This window comes from Pongo pygmaeus, chromosome 20 (genome assembly GCF_028885625.2).
Source record: "Pongo pygmaeus isolate AG05252 chromosome 20, NHGRI_mPonPyg2-v2.0_pri, whole genome shotgun sequence".
NCBI classification, from domain to species: domain Eukaryota; kingdom Metazoa; phylum Chordata; class Mammalia; order Primates; family Hominidae; genus Pongo; species Pongo pygmaeus.
Window position 1 is genome coordinate 20,492,059 of NC_072393.2, and position 21,218 is coordinate 20,513,276.

Sequence of the window (21,218 nt, forward strand, 5' to 3'; positions counted from 1 at the left end):
TTGCAGTGAGCCAGATCAAGCCATAGCACTCCAGCCTGGTAACAGAGCGAGACTCTGAAAACAAACAAAAAAACAAAATATATTTCAGGCCAGTCGCGGTGGCTCACGCCTGTAATCCGAGCACTTTGGGAGGCAGAGGCAGGCGGATCACCTGAGGTTAGGAGTTCAAGACCAGCCTGGCCAACATGGTGGAACCCTGTGTCTACTACAAATACAAAAACTAGGTGGGCGCTTGTAATCCTAGAAACTTGGGAGGCTGAGGCAAGAGAATTGCTTGAACCCTGCAGGCAGAGGTTGCAGTGAACCGAGACTGTGCCGCTGCACTCCAGCCTGGGCAACAGAGCGAGATTCTGGCTGGGGAAAAAAAAAAAGGAAATATTTTATTTTGACCACTGAAGACAAATTCAGCTGAATTTTTTTTTTTAATGAGAAATAGGAGAAAATGTGCAGAGTGTGTGTCTGGCTGTGTGATAGGTAAGAAAAGAGAGCACTAAGTCATAAGGGAAAGAGGGTTTTTCTATAAACTCTTTCTGGAGCACACAAAGGATGGAGAATTGTATTAATCACAGATATTTTCCAGGATTTTCTATGTGTTTCATCTTTCCCCATCTCTTTTCTTTGTTCTATGCATTTCTTCCTTTTGGCTTTTCCTGGGCTGCATCTTAAATATGAAACTGGTAAACATAACTACAGTGTTTTGCTGAGTTCTGTGAGTAGCTCTACGAAATTGTTGAGTTTCATGGAGGTGATAGGAGTCCCCAGTTTTTAAACAGTAGCTCAGAAGCATAGATGGGCCCATGGGGTTTGTGGCTGGCATCTGCAGTGAGGACAATGTTGTGGTACTGAGCCCTGAATCAGGGTCTGTGCTGACTGTGTGTGGTGTCAGAATTCAAACGTTAGACAATGAGTTGGTGTTGGAGAATTGTTTGATGTTCAGCAAACTACAGATTTGGTGCCAGAAAAAAGATATCACGGAGGCCTGGCCTGGAATAAAACTCTGGGTGTCTGGGAATGGGAGGCTCTGCTCTCCTCTACACAGGCTGTCACGCTGCCCACTGTCCTGCAATTCCAGGTCTTCTCCCAGGGTGAGAGATGACTGAAAACTTAGAGAAAAGGAGCTCTGATGACAGACTCCCTTTTCTCACGGCTGCCACCACAGGATTCCCACCCACTCACAAACACACACACTAGACATTGACGTGTCCACACTTCTCCCAGAACTATGCACTACCCTCAGGAACCTCACCGTGGCATTTTTGATCTGTGTTTTTTTCAAAGAACCCACAAGTGTCTTCGAACCCCTGGCATATCTCAACCCCAGACACTGAATCTGCAGCAGCAACCTGTTTTCTCCACCAACCTAGGGTCTAGACCACCTGTTCATAATCTCACCTGCCTGCATTCACACAGAAATAAATCAGAGTACAGCCCCACCTGGGCCACTATCTGTAGCAAAAATCAGTCCTTTCACCTACATGGTGCTCTCTCTCACTCAGGGATTTTTTTTTTTCCTTTAGCTTTTATTTTTGGTTTGGGGTACCCATGTGGGTTTTATACAGCTGAAATTATGTTATGGGGATTTGGTGTGCAGATTATTTTTTCACTGAGGTACTAAACATAGCACCAAACAGGTATATTTTCTGATCCTCTTAGTCCTCCCACCCTCCACCCTCAACTAGGCCTCAGTGTCTGTTGTTTTTCTCTTTGTGTTTATGTTCTTATTATTTAGCTCTCCCTTGTAAATAACAACATGCATTTGGTTTTCTATTTCTGCATTAGTTTTCTAAGAATAATGGTCTCCAGCTTCATCAATGTTATTGCAAAGAACATGATTTTTTTTTTTAAATGGCCACAGAGTATTCCATGATGTTTATGTACCATATTTTGTTTTTACTAAATCTTTTATTTTTGGAGACAGGGTCTCACTTATGGCCCAGGCTAGAGTGCCATGGCATGATATTGGCTTACTTTAGCCTCAGCCTCCCAGGCTCAAGGAATTCTCTCCTACCTCATCCTCCCAAGTAGCTGAAACTACACATATGCGTTACCACACCTGGCCAATTTTTTTTTTTTTTTCCGTGGAGACAGAATTTTGCCATGTTGCCTAGGCTGGTCTCAAACTTCTGAGCTCAGGTAATCCACCAGCCTCAGCTTCCCAAAGTGCTGGGATTACAGGCATGAGCCACTGCATCTGACCATACCGTATTTTCTTTATTCAGTCTACCACTTATAGGCATTTATGGCCTGTCCATGTCTTTGCTATTGTGAATAGTGCTGCAATGAACATGCATGTGGATGTGTCTTTATAATATAATTTATATTTCTTTGGCCTGACAGGGTATATACCCAATTATAAGGTTTCTGGTCAAATGATAATTCTGTTACTAGTTCTGTGAGGAATCACCACACTGCTTTTTACAGTTGTTGAACTAATTTACCCTCCCACCAGCAGAGTATAAGCATGTCCTTTCTCCTTTCTCTGCAACCTTGCCAGTATCTGTTACTTTTTGACTTTTTAAAAATAGCCATTCTGACTGGTGTGAGGTGGTATCTCATTGTGGTTTTTTTAAAATTTCTCTAATGATTGGTGATGAACTTTTTTTCATATGCTTGTTAGTCACATGTATGCCTGCTTTTGAAAAGCATCTGTTCATGTTTTTTTTTGCCTACTTTTTAATGAGGTTGTTTGGTTTTTCTTGTAAAATTGTTTAAGTTCTTAATAAATTCTGGATATTAGACCTTTATCAGAGGCAAAGTTTGCAAATATTTTCTTTTATTTGGTAGGTTGTCTGTTTACTCAGTTTCCTTTGCTGTGAAAACCTCTTTAGTTTAAATAGGTCCCATTTGTCAATGCTTGCTTTTGTTATAGTTGCTTTTCATAGCTTCATCATGAAGTCTTTGCCAGTTTCTGTGTCTAGAATGGTATTTCCTAGTTATCTTTCAGGGTTTCTTATAATTTTAAGTTTTTCATTTAAGTGTTTAATTTGTCTTGAGTTAATTTTTATATATGATGTAATGAAGGAGTCCAGTTTCAGTCTTCTACATAGTGCTAGGTAGTTATTTGAGCACCATTTATGAAATAAGTAATTCTTCCCACATTTCTCTTGTCAGCTTTGGCAAAAATCTGATGGTTGTAGGAGGGTGTCATTATTTCTGGGCTCTCTATTCTGTTGGTCTTGTGCACTCATGGATTTTTTTATAACATTTTTTTCTCTTCTGCTTTTTCCCCCATAAAGATTCTTTCAAGTGCATCTAGTGTGCAAAATTCAGGTGTCCAAGAGTTCAAAAATTCTTTAAAAAGTTCCAAAAAAATATTTTGCTATTCTCTCTTCTCCTTAGGGATTTACATTATATGTAGATGTTTTTTCTGCTTTTTAAAACATATATGTAAATCATATTCACAGCTAAAGGAACTTTTTGTAATTTTTTTCTCACCCCAGATTGTCTTTCTCTAGTACTTCAGATTTATTGCTTTGTTTTGGCTTCTGAAAAGTTTATTTTTTTCCATTTTTAGTCCTTCAAAGTAGACACAGATTTGTTTAGATAAAAGCTCATTTTAAGAGCACACAGAAGCCTAGCACAAAAATAGGATTAAATATAGCAATACCGAATGATAAAGACTAAAAGATACTAAGTTCCATTGACAGAAACCTGATTATTCAAGTTAATTATCAAATATTTGCAGGCTGAAGTGCTTATACTGCAAAAGCAAAAACAGTTCAGTGTGTAAACTGAACAGTGGAGTCTCTAGTTGTACCTTGCTTTCTATTTACTACTTCAGAACAATTAGCATAATTATGTGTAGTATTTGCATATTTGCAGACAACCTGCATTCATATAAATTTAACAGCATTTTCTTTCTTTCTTTTTTTTTTTTTGAGACAGAGTCTCACTCTGTTGCCCAGGCTGCAGTGCAGTGGCATGATCTCAGCTCACTGCAACTGCTGTCTCCTGGGTTCGAGTGAGTCTCCTGCCTCAGCCTCCCAAGTAACTGGGATTACAGGCATGCATCACAACACCTGGCTAAGCTTTTGTATTTTTAGCAGAGATGGAGTCTTACCATGTCCGCCAGCTTGATCTTGAACTCCTGATCTCAGGTGATTCACCCACCACAGCCTCCCAAAGTGCTGGAATTACAGGTGTGAGCCATAAACAGTATATTCTACAATAGTATGAATATAAAGCCGCAATACTTACTTTGAATGAATCGCTTAAATGGTTGTTTTAATATTGTTATTTATACTTTTGAAATATAAAGTGTTTTAACTGAAGTATAGTTGCAATTTTTTAAAATGCTACATACATTACTACTAGTACATTAAAATATTCATACTTATTTATATCTAATATCCAAAGAAAATTTACTACCGAAGTGTTACAGTAGATGTTAGTCTGACATGTTTATTACTTGATTCAATAGGGATCATTATGGGTAAACACAATTTTAGTATCTTTTATTTCACTAAATTGGAACGCTGCTATTACAGGACAAATAAAGACAGGTGATGTGGCCACCAAAAACCATAATAGCTCTTCAGTTAACTATATTACAAGCTCTAATATGTTCCACTGTATGAACACAGTCAGATTGTATTTCTTCATGAAAAAGTGTTGTTGGAAGTTGACGGATGATTTCCATATAGAACCCCCTATTCAATGGCTAGAAAATGAGACTGCAGCAGAGATGGAAAAGAAACTTTATAAAATTTTTCTGAAAATCTGCCCTCTTTCTTCATAATGCTCATGTTTCTCATACTGAGAGTAGCTGTGCACTTTGGGTGTTTAGAAATAAATTGCTTTTAGGGGCGTATTTTCTGGCTGATGATCAATCTTATATCTAACCTGAGCTTTTTCTTAAGATCTTTTTAACTTTTTTCTTTCAAAATAATCTTGCTGGCCGGGCGCGGTGGCTCATGCCTCTAATCTCAGCACTTTGGGAGGCCAAGGTGGGCGGATCACCTGAGGCCAGGAGTTCGAGACCAGCCTGACCAACATGGAGAAACCCCTTCCTTACTAAAAATACAAAAATTAGCCAGGCATGGTGGCACATGCCTGTAATCCCAGCTACTCCAGAGGCTGAGGCAGGAGGATGGCTTGAACCCGGGAGGCAGAGGTTGCTGTGAGCCAAGATCGCACCATTGCACTCTGGCCTGGGCAACAAGAGTGAAACTCTGTCTCATAAAAAAAAAAATCTTGCTCAGATGGAGATTTGGTTTTCTCTCTAATGCTTTGGGCGTCTGTTTCAAAAATCCTATTAGTATCCCGTGGTGTCTGAATAAGGTGGGCTGTCACAGTGAGAACTTTTGAAGGTATGTCTATCTGGACTCATGCTGAAAATTCGGAAGTATTTTTTCCATGTCACCATTATAAGTAGAAACTGAGGCTGAAACACTGCTGTCATTCCAATTATTGTGAAGGTGAAATTCTATCCATGATGCCTGCAGGCTCTCCTCCTGCAGCTCAGACGTCACTCTCTGATGTGACACTAGAGTGCTGCTGTGGCAAATGGGGTTCACATAAAATGTGAGCTGTGCTGTGGGCTGTGCCTCAGTGGCAAATGGTAGCAGTAAAGAGAGGACACTAGCAACTAGGAGAAAGTAAACAGGAGTGCTGTAGCCCAGTGCCAGGAAGTACAGAGCCACTGCTCTAAAATGTAAATAGCCAAAAAGATAGAACACTATTCAGCCATTTTTGTAGCAGAGTGAAAGCCTAGCTTTAGCAGACACCTGGCTTCAAGCTGCTAAACCAACTCCCATTATCACGATGTGAAAAGGTTATTTGTCATTGAATATAAGCAATTAGTATACACAGATGGCCACTTCAATATCCAGGTGAATTTCGGATGAACTATGTATGACATGGTGCTGAAAATTCTTCTACTTGTGGACTAATTATGATGACCATCTTTCTGACTTTGCAGTCTCTTAAGCAGATTGATGATGATGTATATCACATTCAAGTTTAATTGTGTAATAAGACCATTTTCTTTCTGTTCTATTATTGTGGAGTTTCTCTGAAAATAGAGAAAATTTTTCTTTTAATTATTGTTTCCACAGAGTGTCTAGAATTACCAGACATGATATAAACACATAAGGTGCCAACCAGAATTTACTGTAGAGGGGACTTTCCCTCTCAGACTTTGAGTCAGCTCACACTTGTGCAAAAAAAATGCATGCTGTCCCTTAAATATGCACGTGGAATTTTGTCTCTGCCTATTTGGTATTGATAGTTCCTCCACTGTCACTTCTAGAGAGGCTAGACCCAATTTCTACAAACTTCACAGGGTAGCAATTAATCATTTAACCTTTTTCAGTGACTCTTGTATCTTCAGATTTGAAACTGACTTAGAAACTATGGAGCCCAGAAACCCAATCAGAGTAACGTGTGCACTGAGTAGACATAGAGACATGAGAATCTCCACTTTCCCCTTTCTCCTTGCTAAGTGCTCACAAATGTACAGGTAAACACCTGTGGCTATGCCAGTCATTCAGGCCCTAAACTTGAAGCTCCAAATTTTGAATCCAGGTCTTGAGATTTGGGGAAAAAAAACTTATCTAAGAAATGTGAGTCCCTTTGGTTATCAAACTCAGAGAGACATTAAAATGAAAGTACTGTTAGGTCTTTCTCCCCCCTTTGAACTATGTATTCATCTCTTGAAACTGTTCACTATTGCCACAAGTAATTATAAATTAAACTAATAATGCCACATTAGACACTATATCCCATACCCTATATGTAATCAATATCCTATATGTACCCTATATGTAATCAATAATCGATGTTATTTCTGTAAATAAATAAAAATTTCTGACAATCAACTTTGTATCAGCCCACTCTCTGTCCCTGTCTTGTTGTCTTCACAAATCGTCTTATAACTGCTGGTAATCAAAACGTAGATTCCAGGTAACTTGAATCTTTGCTCCCAGGTTATAATCCTTAAGCTTGACCCAAATAAACTGTCTACTTATATTAATGTTCTATCAGCTTTTTTTTTTCATGTAGACTTATCATTTAGAATGTGCTAGAGCAGCTTCTATGAGGGGATCTCTCCTTTGATTGTAATCCACTTGCTGTAACACCAAAGGATGCAGAGCCAGGTGGATCCTACCTGGAATCTGCAGATAAGATCTGGCCTCTGCCTGGGATTTACAAGAAAGGACCGGAACTTGGATTGAGATTGTACAGAAAATGAACAAAAGTCATTTTCTGCATTGTGAATGTAAACATAGACATCTTACAGCCCCCATTTGGGAGTGTGGCTCTTTGAGATTTTCACATCTTGTTCATTGACCTGCTACAGTTATGTGAGGGGCTCCAGGAGAAATAGACTCAGATGGCAGAATCTGTAAGTGTAAATAAGCATCTTAGGAGTGAGAGATCGAGGCCACAAAGTATCCAGAGCCATGACCACAATTATATTTAGCTGTAAAATGTAATACTAGAGTAGAGTATTTTTGATCTTTCTCTTACCCAAGAGCTAGCAAATCAGAATCGGTGATCCAGGTTCTGGAGCTCCACCAGGGCAGTTCCATTTTCTATTTAGAGTTAGCCTGAGTCTCTCCAGCCTGGCTTATCATTGGGCCATGAGGCCTGGGTCACTGGGAATCTCTTACAATCACCCAGGTGTCTTTGAGGCATTTGAGGATGTCCAGAGCAGAATTTTGTCAGGCTGACAAGAGCGGTTAATTCTGCTTCTGTCTCAGTGTAAGAGAAATGAGTCATCCTGTGTTTGTTCATCCCCTCATACAAGAGATATCTTTGGTTGGTACCCAGATAAGAGCTTCTCCAGTTTCCTGGTACTTGGATAATAAGGAGAAGATCTGGAGACCCAGATAGATAAACTAGCTCCTTCCACTTCATATGGGCATTAAAAAAATACTGAAGCAGTCATAGTTCCTACAATCCAGAAACTTTTAGTCTAGACTAACAACTGGATAAATAATTGAAGTGTGCATCATATGGTTGGTATAATAAATAGATGTGTTGAAAATCTTGGGCTTTAGACCACTTTCTTTATGTTGTTGTGACTTCTGATGTCTACACCTGAAGGGAGATTTATGAACAAAATAATTATTATAAATTCTTTTTTTTTTTGAGATGGTGTTTCACTCTGTCACCTGGTCTGGCATGCAGTGGCATGATCTCGGCTCACTGCAAACTCTGCCGCCCAGGTTCAAGTGACTTTCCCTTCTCAGCCTCCCGAGTAGCTGGGATTACAGGTGCCTGCCACTGCACCCAGCTAATTTCTGTATTTTTACTAGAGGTGGGATTTCATCATCTGGATCAGGCTGGTCTTTAACTGCTGACCTCGTTCTGCACCCGCCTCGGTCTCCCAAAATCTTGAGATTACAAGCATGACCCACTGCGCTTGGCCGTATATTTTCTATTTCTTTTACCTTGCTAACTGTAGATATTTATTTGCTAATAAAATTACCCTAGAAAACCTTAAGGGACTTGTTTAAATTGCATGCTAGAATATACTATAAATTTGTCAGGGCAGTGACTAGAAAAGATAAAAACTACAGAAACTCTGGGATTTAAGTTTCTTTTAGGTAAGCTTAGAAACAAAACAAAACTGGAAGTACCCTAGCTGCATAGAGAACAGAATGCTACATAGGGTTCTCACCCTGCCCCAGACGTGTTCAGATTCATCCTTTTTGGAGGCCTTAGTTAGGTCTGAACCTACCCTGGAGTATTGCCTCACAGAACTCATTAGAGGAGATCAGAGTTTTGGCTGCTGAATCCTGCTGCCTTTCTAGAATTGGTTCTCACAATTTCCTGAAATTCAAAAGCAGATAAATTGGAAAAATAAAGTATGTATTGTAAGGTCTTTGTTTTTAAATTTTTTATTAAAACCAGTGCTTGCAGAGACATTGTATTTAGCAACTTGTTTTCTATTCCTGCAGATCCAGTAGTTGCTCCACAAGTCAAAAAAAGTAAATATAAACAGAATGAAATTTTCTCTAGATTACATTAAACTCTTCTTTTCTGTATCTCTTTCATCTGTCTATATTTAGCTTTTATTCTATACAATTTTTTAAAAAATTTGATGACAGAGAAACAGAAGAAAAAATAAAAATGAGCCCTTTATCTAAATCCTGAAAATTAAGAAACACTTAGTACCAGCTCCCAGGGTGTTAAGAGAATTAAATCATATAATGTGTTATGCCCAGCACAGTGCTCTGTATCATACTCTAGCACATACTGCCTGCTTAATAAATATTGCATTAGTACCTGTGTACATGTTCTTTTTAAAATACAGACTTATTCAGATATTGCTGTCTTCTGTTTCCTCTGTAAATTTTAAAGAGCCAGCAAAAAATATAAAACTTTTAAATGGAATGGGCTGTCCTTATTTTTACTAGAAGTATTTGGTTATGGCAAAAGTGCTAAGTATAAGGGACCCTGTGCTGTTCCTGCTTTCTCTAACTAATGCTAATAATGAGCCGGGGGGAGCAACATCAGCATTGACAGGGGACTTGTTTAAAACACTCATTCATAAACCCTTTACAAACATGCAGAATCACATTACAGAATGTGCGGCCACAATTATCAAGTGATTTATAAGCTTGTTAAAGCTTGAGAGGCAATGCTTAGCTTAGTGGTTATCAGCCCAGGCTTCTCATTAGGATCACATGACCAATTTGCTGAAATCTCTTTTGCCCTCCCCACAGCTTCTGTTTATTATTGTGGGTGGAAGCATCCATGTTGTTTTAATGAAGTGCCTCACGTAACTCTAAGGTGATTCCAGAATCAAGTATAAGGGCTTTAAAATATATTCATGAGAGTTAAGTTCCACCTATGCACTAGAGGGTGGTCATGGGGCCTATTCTATTTGGGTTTGGTAGGGATGGGTAAGTGTGGTGCATATTTCCATTACTGTAGCAAAAATTGCTGGTGTCTATGGCAGGGGAAGGCACCTGAGGACAGGAAAGGAGAAACTTACATTTTTATCTTCATGGAGCAGTTCATTGTTCCCGAATCTCTTCTGTTTTAAAGGACAGAAATGGGTGGCTTTTTCTGTCTTTTTCTGTCTTTTTCTGCCAGATGATGTCATGCTAGCAGGTAAACATGTGGTACACCTTTAAAGGCATATTCTCCAGATGCAGGTGTAATTTGTACAGACAATCTCATCTGAGAAGAAACTCCAGGGAAGGAGGAGAAAGAAAAAAATGGCTTTTCTTCAGGTAAACATGTGTCAGATGAAGAGCTGTGTCCATTCTGCCTCCTGGACTGCCATGCGTTTAGTACTCACAAACCTTTACTTCTCTACTTTTGTTTTCCCTCCCTGAGTTTGATTTAACTACTTCTTAAAATTCCTATGATAGTCAAGGGTCTTTGAAAAATATTTCTTTTTTATATCCCACAGACTTCTCTACATTCTGTATGTCATAGCTTCTTATATGCCATGCAGAATTATCAGCAGGAATTTATGATCCACAATATTAAAAATATTCCCTTTGTGGCTGTTGAACATGGAAAGATGTGGATACTCAAGATTTCTATTGGGGAAAACTGTGGTCCTTAATAAAGATGGTAAAGTAAAAGCCTCCACTCATGTGTTCCATTAGCTGTATGCAGAACAGAATTCAGAAAATGCTTATTTAAACAGGATAGAATTTATTACCCAGAAAGTTCTGAAAAAAATTATTAGGAGATACCTGCTCTCTAGGGTGCTAAATGAAGCCTATTTAAAATTACTACTAAAAATTACAGAACATAGGAGTTAACTGTATTTTGGAGTTTGCATAAAACTGATGTTTCTTTATGGTTAAATTCAGATTATAATTTATGTTATTTGGGAGGAATATTTCAACAGTGATAACTGTGTTCTTCTGTGTGCATTAACACATCAGAAAAATTTGTCCTAGTGCAGTTAATGGTTAATGATTCACTTGGTGAAGTAGCTCTCTGACAGATTTTTTCACTATAGTTAATTATTTTTCTCTTCATTATAAGCATCCTTATGCAGCAGATTTGCATAAACCATCATGTTTAATGTGGCAGTTGTCCTTTTTTCTTTTTTTTCTACATAGTTTTCTATGGAAAATGAAGGCTGTTATCTTTGTTTACAGGCCACAAAAACTTGGAAAAACACAGGCTCTTCCACTTACTGGATGTTTGACAAAATATCCTTCTCGGGCCAAAAACCTTGACATTTTTGGTGAGCTTGTTAGAAATTCAAAAAATCAGACTTCATTCCAGATCTTCTGGGAGAAAAACCCCGCATAACAAGGTCTTCAGCTTATTGTACATATTAAAATTTGAGAGGTGACTTCTAACTCAACATGTCTTTTCCATATGAAAAATATTCACATCTCATTCTGTATGATGTAAATATAGCACTCAAAAATGTACATGTTCATGTTCATGCCCTTAATTTTATACTTCATTATCTAGAAAACTATCATATATGAACTGATGTTGTGGATCTAATGCTGCCCTTTTTTTCTCAGAGAATACTTTAGAGAATATTTCTGTGTTGAAGATTATTTTATTGGGTAATTTTAGTCAGTCCTATAAGTCAGAACCACTTCTCTTTACTCTCTCATTTCACCTTAAGTAAAATTAAAAGTTCCACCCATGGCCACTTGGTAAAAATGTGTGTGTGTGTGTTTTTCAGGGACCATTGCAATTTAGAGATGTGGCCATAGAATTCTCTCTGGAGGAGTGGCATTGCCTGGACACTGCACAGCGGAATCTATATAGGAATGTGATGTTAGAGAACTACAGTAACCTGGTCTTCCTTGGTGAGGATAACTTTAATACATAATTCATAATATACCCTAAAGATTTTATTTCTCTTTTTTGTAGAATGTTTTTTAGTAATTTATTCTTTGCATAAAGGAGTTTCAGATCCATTTTTTCCAGAAAATCTTCAGAATTTGTTCATTTAGAAAAGAATTTCTTCAGTGCCTCTCACCCGTAATCCCAGCACATTGGGAAGCTAAGGTGGGGGGATTGCCTGAGGCCAGGAGTTCGAGACCAGCCTGGCCAACATGGTCAAACCCCATCTCTACTAAAAATACAAAAAATTAGCCAGGCGTTGTGGCACGCGGCTGTAATCCCAGCTACTCGGGAGGGTGAGGCAGGAGAATTGCTTGAACCCAGGACACGGAGGTTGCAGTGAGCCAAGATCGCACCATTGCACTCCAGCCTGGATGACAGAGCAAGATTAGTTCTCGAGAAAAAAACAAAAATTTCTTCAAGATGTTTCATCTTAATCCAATCTTTCCACATTCCTGAGTTGAGCTGTATTCTTCACTCTAAATTAGTGGTAATTACAGAAATTTACTGACATAAAATATTGTAGCCCCCACCTGAAAATCTAAATGCCACCACCAATTTTTGATTCAGTGGTACCAGGTAGTAAAATTAAGAAACCTATAAATTGGAAGTATTTTCTTTTTCCTTTTTTTTTTTTTTTTTGAGACTGAGTCTTGCTCTGTCGCCCAGGCTGGAGTGCAGTGGCATGATCTTGGCTTACTGCAACTTCCGATTCCCGGGCCCAAGCAATTCTCCTGACTCAATCTCTCAATTAGCTGGGACTACAGGCATGTGTTACCATGCTCTGCTAATTTTTGTATTTTTAGTAGAGATGGGGTTTCACCATGTTGGCCAGGCTGGTCTCCAACTCCTGACTTCGTGATCTGCCCACCTTGGCCTCCCCCTGACCTCATGATCCACCTGCTTTGGCCTCCCAAATTGCTAGGATCACAGGCGTGAGCCACTGCACCTGGCAAATTGAAAGTATTATTTAAATATCTATAAATTTCTGTTATAAATTTGTATTTTGGTATTAATTTACTAGAATATTTTATCGCATTGTCTTTGCTGAGCACATTACTAGCTTGTAATTGGAGAATATGAGCAAGATTTATGTTATTTATTCTTAACAAAACAGGTATTGTTGTCTCTAAGCCAGACCTGATCACCCGTCTGGAACAAGGAAAAAAACCTTTGACTATGAAGAGACATGAGATGGTAGCCAACCCATCAGGTAGGTGTGAGTGAAAATGAATACAACAGACAACACAGGAAGAGGTCCCAAGGTCAAAGAGAAAGCCAGTCCTTAAAATGTGATTCGGGAAGCTGTGTTGCAAAGGAAATAGTTCCTGGGCAGCTGTTTTTTGTTTTTGTTTCTGTTTTTTAATTTTACTCTCACAAAGGGACATCTTCCGTCTTATGCTTTTAAATTCTCTAACGATTCTACTTTTGTTTTGGTGAGCTTCATTCAAGTTCACAGTGAGAGCCACAGTCCTCTTCATGCCATATAAGAGATTACACGATCTGGCTGCTTTTCCATTCTTTTGGGGACACAAAAATATCTGCATGATTTTGAAAAACTGAAACTACTTTTTAGTTCTATTTTTGCATTGGGTCCAAAATGTGTGAGAGTAGTTTCTGTTGTATTTTTTTGTTCATTTTTCTTTATAGTCCATTCTATTTTTATTACTACATAGTTTTTAAGTATAGTTTGCAATTGTACATATGATATGCTTCTGCTTTGTTCTTTTTCCTCAAGATTGCTTTGGCTATTCACACTTTTATTGTAGTTTCATGTAAATTTTAGAATTGTATTTTCCATTACTGTGAAAAAAATACCACTGCAATTTTGATAGGAAGTTTATTGAATCTGTAGTTTACTGTGGATAATATGACAGTTTAATAATACTTATTCTTTCAAGTTATAGACATAAAATATTTTAAAATTTATTCGGATCTTCTAATTTTTTTATTGTAAAGATTTTTTATCTCCTTAGTTAATTTTTTCCCCAGAAGTTTTTTTTAATGCTACATTAAATAAGATTTTTCTTCCTCTATTTTGTCAAATAGTTTCTTTTAAGTGCATGAAACCATTCATATACTTGTGTGTTAATTTTCTATTTTGGTAATTTACTATTTACTGAGTGTATTTATTAGTTTAGACAGCTTTTTAAATTTTTTTTATTTTTTGACAGTTTCGCTCTTGTTGCCCAGGTTGGAGTGCAGTGGCACGATCTCAGCTCACCACCACCATGCCTGGCTAATTTTGTATTTTTAGTAGAGATGGGGTTTCACCATGTTGGTCAGAGTGGTCTCAAACTCCCAACCTCAGGTGATCCACCTGCCTTGGTCTTTCAATGTGCTGGGATTACAGGCATGAGCCACCACGCCCAGCTAGACAGTTTTTAATATACTGTTTATGATTTTTAAAATATGAGATTGTATGATCTACAAAAAGCAACTTTTTGCTTATTTTTCTTCAATTTCAATGACTTTCTTTCCCTCCTTCCTTCCTTCCTTCCTTCTTTCTTTTTTTAAATTATACTTTAAGTTCTAGGGTAGATGTGCATAACGTGCAGGTTTGTTACACATGTATACATGTGCCATGTTGGTGTGCTGCACCCATTAACTCATCATTTACATTAGGTATATCTCTTAATGCTATCCCTCCCCTCTCCCCCCACCCCACAACAGGCCCCAGTGTGTGATGTTCTCCTTCCTGTGTCCAAGTGTTCTCATTGTTCAATTCCCACCTATGAGTGAGAACATGAGGTGTTTTGTTTTTTGTCCTTGTGATAGTTTGCTGAGAATGATGGTTTCCAGCTTCATCCATGTCCCTACAAAGGACATGAACTCATCCTTTTTTTATGGCTGCATAGTATTCCATGGTGTATTATGTGCCACATTTTCTTAATCCAGTCTATCATTGTTGGACATTTGGGTTGGTTCCAAGTCTTTGCTATTGTGAATAGTGCTGCAATAAACATACGTGTGCATGTGTCTTCATAGCAGCATGATTTATAATCCTTTGGGTATATACCCAGTAATGGGATGGCTGGGTCAAATGGTATTTCTAGTTCTAGATCCCTGAGGAATCGCCACACTGACTTCCACAATGGTTGAACTAGTTTACAGTCCCACCAACAATGTAAAAGTATTCCTATTTCTCCACATCCTCTCCAGCACCTGTTGTTTCCTGATTTTTAATGATCGCCATTCTAACTGGTGTGAGATGGTATCTCATTGTGGTTTTGATTGGCATTTCTCTGATGGCCAGTGATGATGAGCATTTTTTCATGTGTCTTTTGGCTGCATAAATGTCTTCTTTTGAGAAGTGTCTATTAATATCCTTCACCCACTTTTTGAAGGGGTTGTTTTTTTTTTTCTTGTAAATTTGTTTGAGTTCTTTGTAGATTCTGGATATTTGCCCTTTGTCAGATGAGTAGATTGCAAAAATTTTCTCCCATTCTTTAGGTTGCCTGTTCACTCTGATGGTAGGTTTTTTTTGCTGTGCAGAAGCTCTTTAGTTTAATTAGATCCCATTTGTCAATTTTGGCTTTTGTTGCCATTGCTTTTGGTGTTTTAGACATGAAGTCCTTGCCCATGCCTATGTCCTGAATGGTATTGCCTAGGTTTTCTTCTAGGGTTTTTATGGTTTTAGGTCTAACATTTAAGTCTTTAATCCATCTTGAATTAATTTTTGTATAAGGTGTAAGGAAGGGATCCAGTTCCAGCTTTCTACATATGGCTAGCCAGTTTTCCCAACACCATTTGTTAAATAGGGAATCCTTTCCCCATTTCTTGTTTTTGTCAGGTTTGTCAAAGATCAGATAGTTGTAGATGTGTGGCATTATTTCTGAGGGCTCTGTTCTGTTCCATTGATCTATATCTCTGTTTTGGTACCAGTACCATGCTGTTTTTGTTACTGTAGCCTTGTAGTATAGTTTGAAGTCAGGTAGTGTGATGCCTCCAGCTTTGTTCTTTTGGCTTAGGATTGACTTGGTGATGCGGGCTCTTTTTTGGTTCCATATGAACTTTAAAGTAGTTTTTTCCAATTCTGTGAAGAAAGTCATTGGTAGCTTGATGGGGATGGCATTGAATCTATAAATTACCTTGGGCAGTATGGCCATTTTCGCGATATTGATTCTTCCTATCCATGAGCACGGAATGTTCTTCCATGTGTTTGTATCCTCTTTTATTTCATTGAGCAGTGGTTTGTAGGTCTCCTTGAAGAGGTCCTTCACGTCCCTTGTAAGTTGGATTCCTAGGTATTTTATTCTCTTTGAAGCAATTGTGAATGGGAGTTCACTCATGATTTGGCTCTCTGTTTGCCTGTTGTTGGTGTATAAGAATGCTTGTGATTTTTGTACATTGATTTTGTATCCTGAGATTTTGCTGAAGTTGCTTATCAGCTTAAGGAGATTTTGGGCTGAGACGATGGGGTTTTCTAGATACACCATCATGTCATCTGCAAACAGGGACAATTTGACTTCCTGTTTTCCTAATTGAATACGCTTTATTTCCTTCTCCTGCCTGATTGCCCTGGCTGGAACTTCCAACACTGTGTTGAGTAGGATTGATGAGAGAGGGAATCCCTGTCTTATGCCAGTTTTCAAAGGGAATGCTTCCAGTTTTTGCCCATTCAGTATGATATTGGCTGTGGATTTGTCATAAATAGCTCTTATTATTTTGAGATACGTCCCATCAATACCTAGTTTATTGAGAGTTTTTAGCATGAAGGGCTGTTGAATTTTGTCAAAGGCCTTTTCTGCATCTATTGAGATAATCATGTGGTTTTTGTTGTTGGTTCTGTTTATATGCTGGATTATGTTTATTGATTTGTGTATGTTGAACCAGCCTTGCATCCCAGGGATGAAGCCCAGTTGATCATGGTGGATAAGCTTTTTGATGTGTGTTTGCTGGATTCGGTTTGCCAGTTTATTGAGGATTTTTGCATCAATGTTCATCAGGGTTATTGGTCTAAAATTCTCTTTTTTTGTTGTGTATCTGCCAGGCTTTGGTATCAGGATGATGCTGGCCTCATAAAATGAGTTAGGGAGGATTCCCTCTTTTTCTATTGACTGGAATAGTTTCAGAAGGAATGGTACCAGCTCCTCCTCATACCTCTGGTAGAATTCAGCTGTGAATCCGTCTGGTCCTGGACTTTTTTTGGTTGGCAAGCTATTAATTGTTGCCTCAATTTCAGAGCCTGTTATTGGTCTATTCAGATTCAACTTCTTCCTGGTTTAGTCTTGGGAGGGTGTATGCGTTGAGGAATTTATCCGTTTCTTATATATTTTCTAGTTTATTTGCGTAGAGGTGTTTATAGTATTCTCTGATGGTAGTTTGTATTTCTGTGGGATGGGTGGTGATATCCCCTTTATCATTTTTTATTGCGTCTATTTGATTCTTCTCTCTTTTCTTCTTTATTAGTCTTGCTAGCAGTCTATCAATTTTGTTGATCTTGTCAAAAAGCCAGCTCCTGGATTCATTGATTTTTTGAAGAGTTTTTTGTGTCTCTATCTCCTTCAGTTCTGCTCTGATCTTAGTTATTTCTTGCCTTCTGCTAGCTTTTGAATGTGTTTGCTCTTGCTTCTCTAGTTCTTTTAATTGTGATGTTGGGTGTCAATTTTAGGTCTTTTGTGCTTTCTCTTGTGGGCATTTAGTGCTGTAAATTTCCTTCTACACACTGCTTTAAATGTGTCCCAGAGATTCTGGTATGTTTTGTCTTTGTTCTCATTGTTCTCATGTTTATTTCTGCCTTCATTTTGTTATGTACCCAGTAGTCTTCAGGAGCAGGTTGTTCAGTTTCCATGTAGTGGAGTGGTTTTGAGTGAGTTTCTTAATCCTGAGTTCTAGTTTGATTGCACTGTGGTCTGAGAGGCAGTTTGTTATAAATTCTGTTCTTTTACATTTACTGAGGAGTGCTTTACTTCCAACCATGTGGTCAATTTTAGAATAAGTGCAGTGTGGTGCTGAGAAGAATGTATATTCTGTTGATTTGGGGTGGAGAGTTCTGTAGATGTCTATTAGGTCTGCTTGGTGCAGAGCTGAGTTCAATTCCTGGATATCCTTGTTAACTTTCTGTCTCATTGATCTGTCTAATGTTGATAATGGGGTGTTAAAGCCTCCCATTATTACTGTGTGGGAGTCTTAAGTCTCTTTGTAGGTCTCTAAGGACTTGCTTTATGAATCTGGGTGCTCCTGTATTGGGTGCATATATATTTAGGATAGCTAGCTCTTCTTGTGGAATTGATCCATTTGCCATTATGTAATGGCCTTCTTTGTCTCTTTTGATCTTTGTTGGTTTAAAATCTGTTTTATCAGAGACTGGGATTGCAACCCCTGCCTTTTTTTGTTTTCCATTTGGTTGGTAGATCTTCCTCCATCCCTTTATTTTGAGCCTATTTGTGTCTCTGCAGGTGAGATGGGTCTCCTGAATACAGTACACTGATGGGTCTTGACTCTTTATCCAATTTGCCAGTCTGTGTCTTTTAGTTGGAGCATTTAGCCCACTTACATTTAAGGTTAATATTATGTGTGAGTTTGATCCTGTCATTATGATGTTACCTGGTTATTTTGCTCATTAGTTGATGCAGTTTCTTCTTAGCCTCAATGGTCTTTACTGTTTGTTATGTTTTTGCAGTGGCTGGTACTGGTTGTTCCTTTCCATGTTTGGTGCTTCCTTCAGGAGCTCTTGTAGAGCAGGCCTGGTGGTGACTACATCTCTCAGCATTTGCTTGTCTGTAAAGGATTTTATTTCTCCTTCACTGATGAAGCTTAGGTTGGCTGGATATGAAATTCTGGGTTAAAAATTCTTTTCTTTAAGAATGTTGAATATTGGCCCCCACTCTCTTCTGGCTTGTAGAGTTTCTGCCGAGAGATCAGCTGTTAGTCTGACGGGCTTCCCTTTGTGGGTAACCTGACCTTTCTCTCTGGCTGCCCTTGACGTTTTTTCCTTCATTTCAACTTTGGTGAATCTGACAATTATGTGTCTTGGAGTTGCTCTTCTTGAGGACTATCTTTGTGGCATTCTCTGTATTTCCTGAATTTGAATGTTGGCCTGCCTTGCTAGATTGGGGAAGTTCTCCTGGATAATGTCCTGCAGAGTGTTTTCCAACTTGGTTCCATTCTCCCTGTCACTTTCAGGTACACTAATCAGATGTAGATTTGGTCTTTTCATATAGTCCCATATTTCTTGGAGGCTTTGTTCATTTCTTTTTATTCTTTTTTCTCTAAACTTCTCTTCTCACTTCATTTCATTCATTTGATCATCCATCACTGATACCCTTTCTTCCAGTTGATCGAATCAGTGACTGAAGCTTATGCATTCGTCACGTAGTTCTCGTGCCGTGGTTTTCAGCTCCATCAGGTCCTTTAAGGACTCCTCTGCATTGGTTCTTCTAGTTAGCCATTCGTCTAATCTTTTTTCAAGGTTTTTAACTTCTTTGCCATGGGTTCAAACTTCCTCCTTTAGCTTGGAGAAGTTTGATCATCTGAAGCCTTCTTCTCTTAACTCGTCAAAGTCATTCTCTATTCAGCTTTGTTCCGTTGCTGGTGAGGAGCTGTGTTCCTTTGGAGGAGGAGAGGCACTCTGATTTTTATAATTTTCAGTGTTTCTGCTGTTTTTTCCCCATCTTTGTGGTTTTATCTACCTTTGGTCTTTGATGATGGTGACGTACAGATGGGATTTTGGTGTGGATGTCTTTTCTGTTTGTTAGTTTTCCTTCTAACAGTCAGGACCCTCAGCTGCAGGTCCTTTGGAGTTTGCTGGAGGTCCACTCCAGACCCTGTTTGCCTGGGTATCAGCAGCGGAGGCTGCTGAACAGCAAATATTGGTGAACAGCAAATGTTGCTGCTCCAGAGATCATTCCTCTGGAAGTTTCATCTCAGAGGGGTACCTGGCTCTGTGAGGTGTCAGTCTGCTCCTACTTGGGGGTGCCTTCCAGTTAGGCTACTCAGGGGTCAGGGACCCATTTGAATAGGCAGTCTGTCCGTTCTCAGATCTCAAGCTCCATGCTGGGAGAAACACTACTGTCTTCCAAGCTGTCAGAGGTTTCTTCTGCATTTTGTTCGGCTCTGCCCTGCCCCCAGAGGTGGAGTCTACAGAGGCAGGCAGGCCTCCTTGAGCTGTGGTGGGCTCTATGCAGTTTGAGCTTCCTGGCTGCTTTGTTTACCTACTTAAGCCTCAGCAATGGCAGGTGCCCCTCCCCCAGCCTCGCTGTTGCCTTGCAGTTTGATCTCAGACTGCTGTGCTAGCAATGAGTGAGGCTCCATGGGCGTAGGACCCTTTGAGCCAGGTGCAGGATATAATCTCCTGTTGTGCCATTTGCTAAGACTGTCGAAAAGTGCAGTATTAGGGTGGGAGTGACCCAATTTTCCAGGTGCTGTCTGTCACCCCTTTCCTTGGCTAGGAAAGAGAATTCCCTGACCCCTTGCACTTCCCAGGTAAGGTGATGCCTTGCCCTGCTTCAGCTCACACTTGGTGTGCTGCACCCATGGTCCTGCACCCACTGTCCTGCACCCACTGTCTGACAATTCCCAGTGAGATGAACCTGGTACCTCAGTTGGAGATGCAGAAATCATCCATCTTCTGTGTCGCTCACACTGGGAGCTGTAGACTGCAGCTTTTCCTATTTGGCCATCTTGGAACTGCCCCCTTCCTTCCTTCCTTCCTTCCTTCCTTCCTTCTTTCCTTCTTTCCTTCCTTCTTCTTTCTTTTTTTTTGGTGGGGTTTCAGTCTTGTTGCCCAGGCTGGAGTGCAATGGCATGATTTTGGCTCACTGCAACCTTCGCTTCCTGGGTTCAAGTGATTGTCCTGCCTCAGCCTCCAGAGTAGCTTGGATTACAGGTGTTCGCCACAATGCCTGGCTAATTTTTTGTAATTTTTTAGTAGAGATGAGGTTTCACCATGTTGGTAAGGCTGGTCTGAAACTCCTGACCTCAGATGATCCGCCCATCTCTGCCTCCCAAAGTGCTGGGATTACAGCTGTGAGCCACCGCACCTGGCTGGATTTTTTTTATTTCTGTGAATAATTCTTTTGTCACATACTTCTAGTGCTACATTCAAATAGATATATTGCCAATGGGCACAATATAGTTTTGTGTTGGTGTCTGAATACGATGGAGCAAACACCTCTTCAAGTTTTCATAAACCGATTTTAGAACCATTTCCTCAGGTAACTTTGTGGGTTTCTTTTTTTCGTTCTTTTTTCTCTTTTTTTGAGGCGGGGTTTCATTCCTGTTGCCCAGGCTGAAGTGAAATGGTGCAATCTAGGCTCACTGCAACCTCCACCTCCTGGGTTCAAGAGATTCTCCTGCCTCAGCCTCCCAAGTAGCTGGAATTACAGGCATGTGTCACCACACCCGGGGGGTTTTGTATTTTTAGTAGAGAAGGGGTTTCTCCATATTGGTCAGGCTGGTCTCCCAACTCCTGACCTCAGGCGATCCAC

At 39.4% G+C, this 21,218-nt stretch overlaps 1 protein-coding gene across 1 annotated transcript in view; it reads left to right on the top strand.

Moving 5' to 3' along the window:
* Positions 1–21,218, top strand: part of LOC129020571 (zinc finger protein 93-like) — a 119,830-nt gene that overhangs the window by 88,102 nt on the left and 10,510 nt on the right. Inside the window, 2 exon segments of the mRNA XM_063658824.1 lie at positions 11,624–11,750; positions 12,905–13,000. Coding sequence (XP_063514894.1) covers positions 11,624–11,750; positions 12,905–13,000 — 223 coding nt within the window.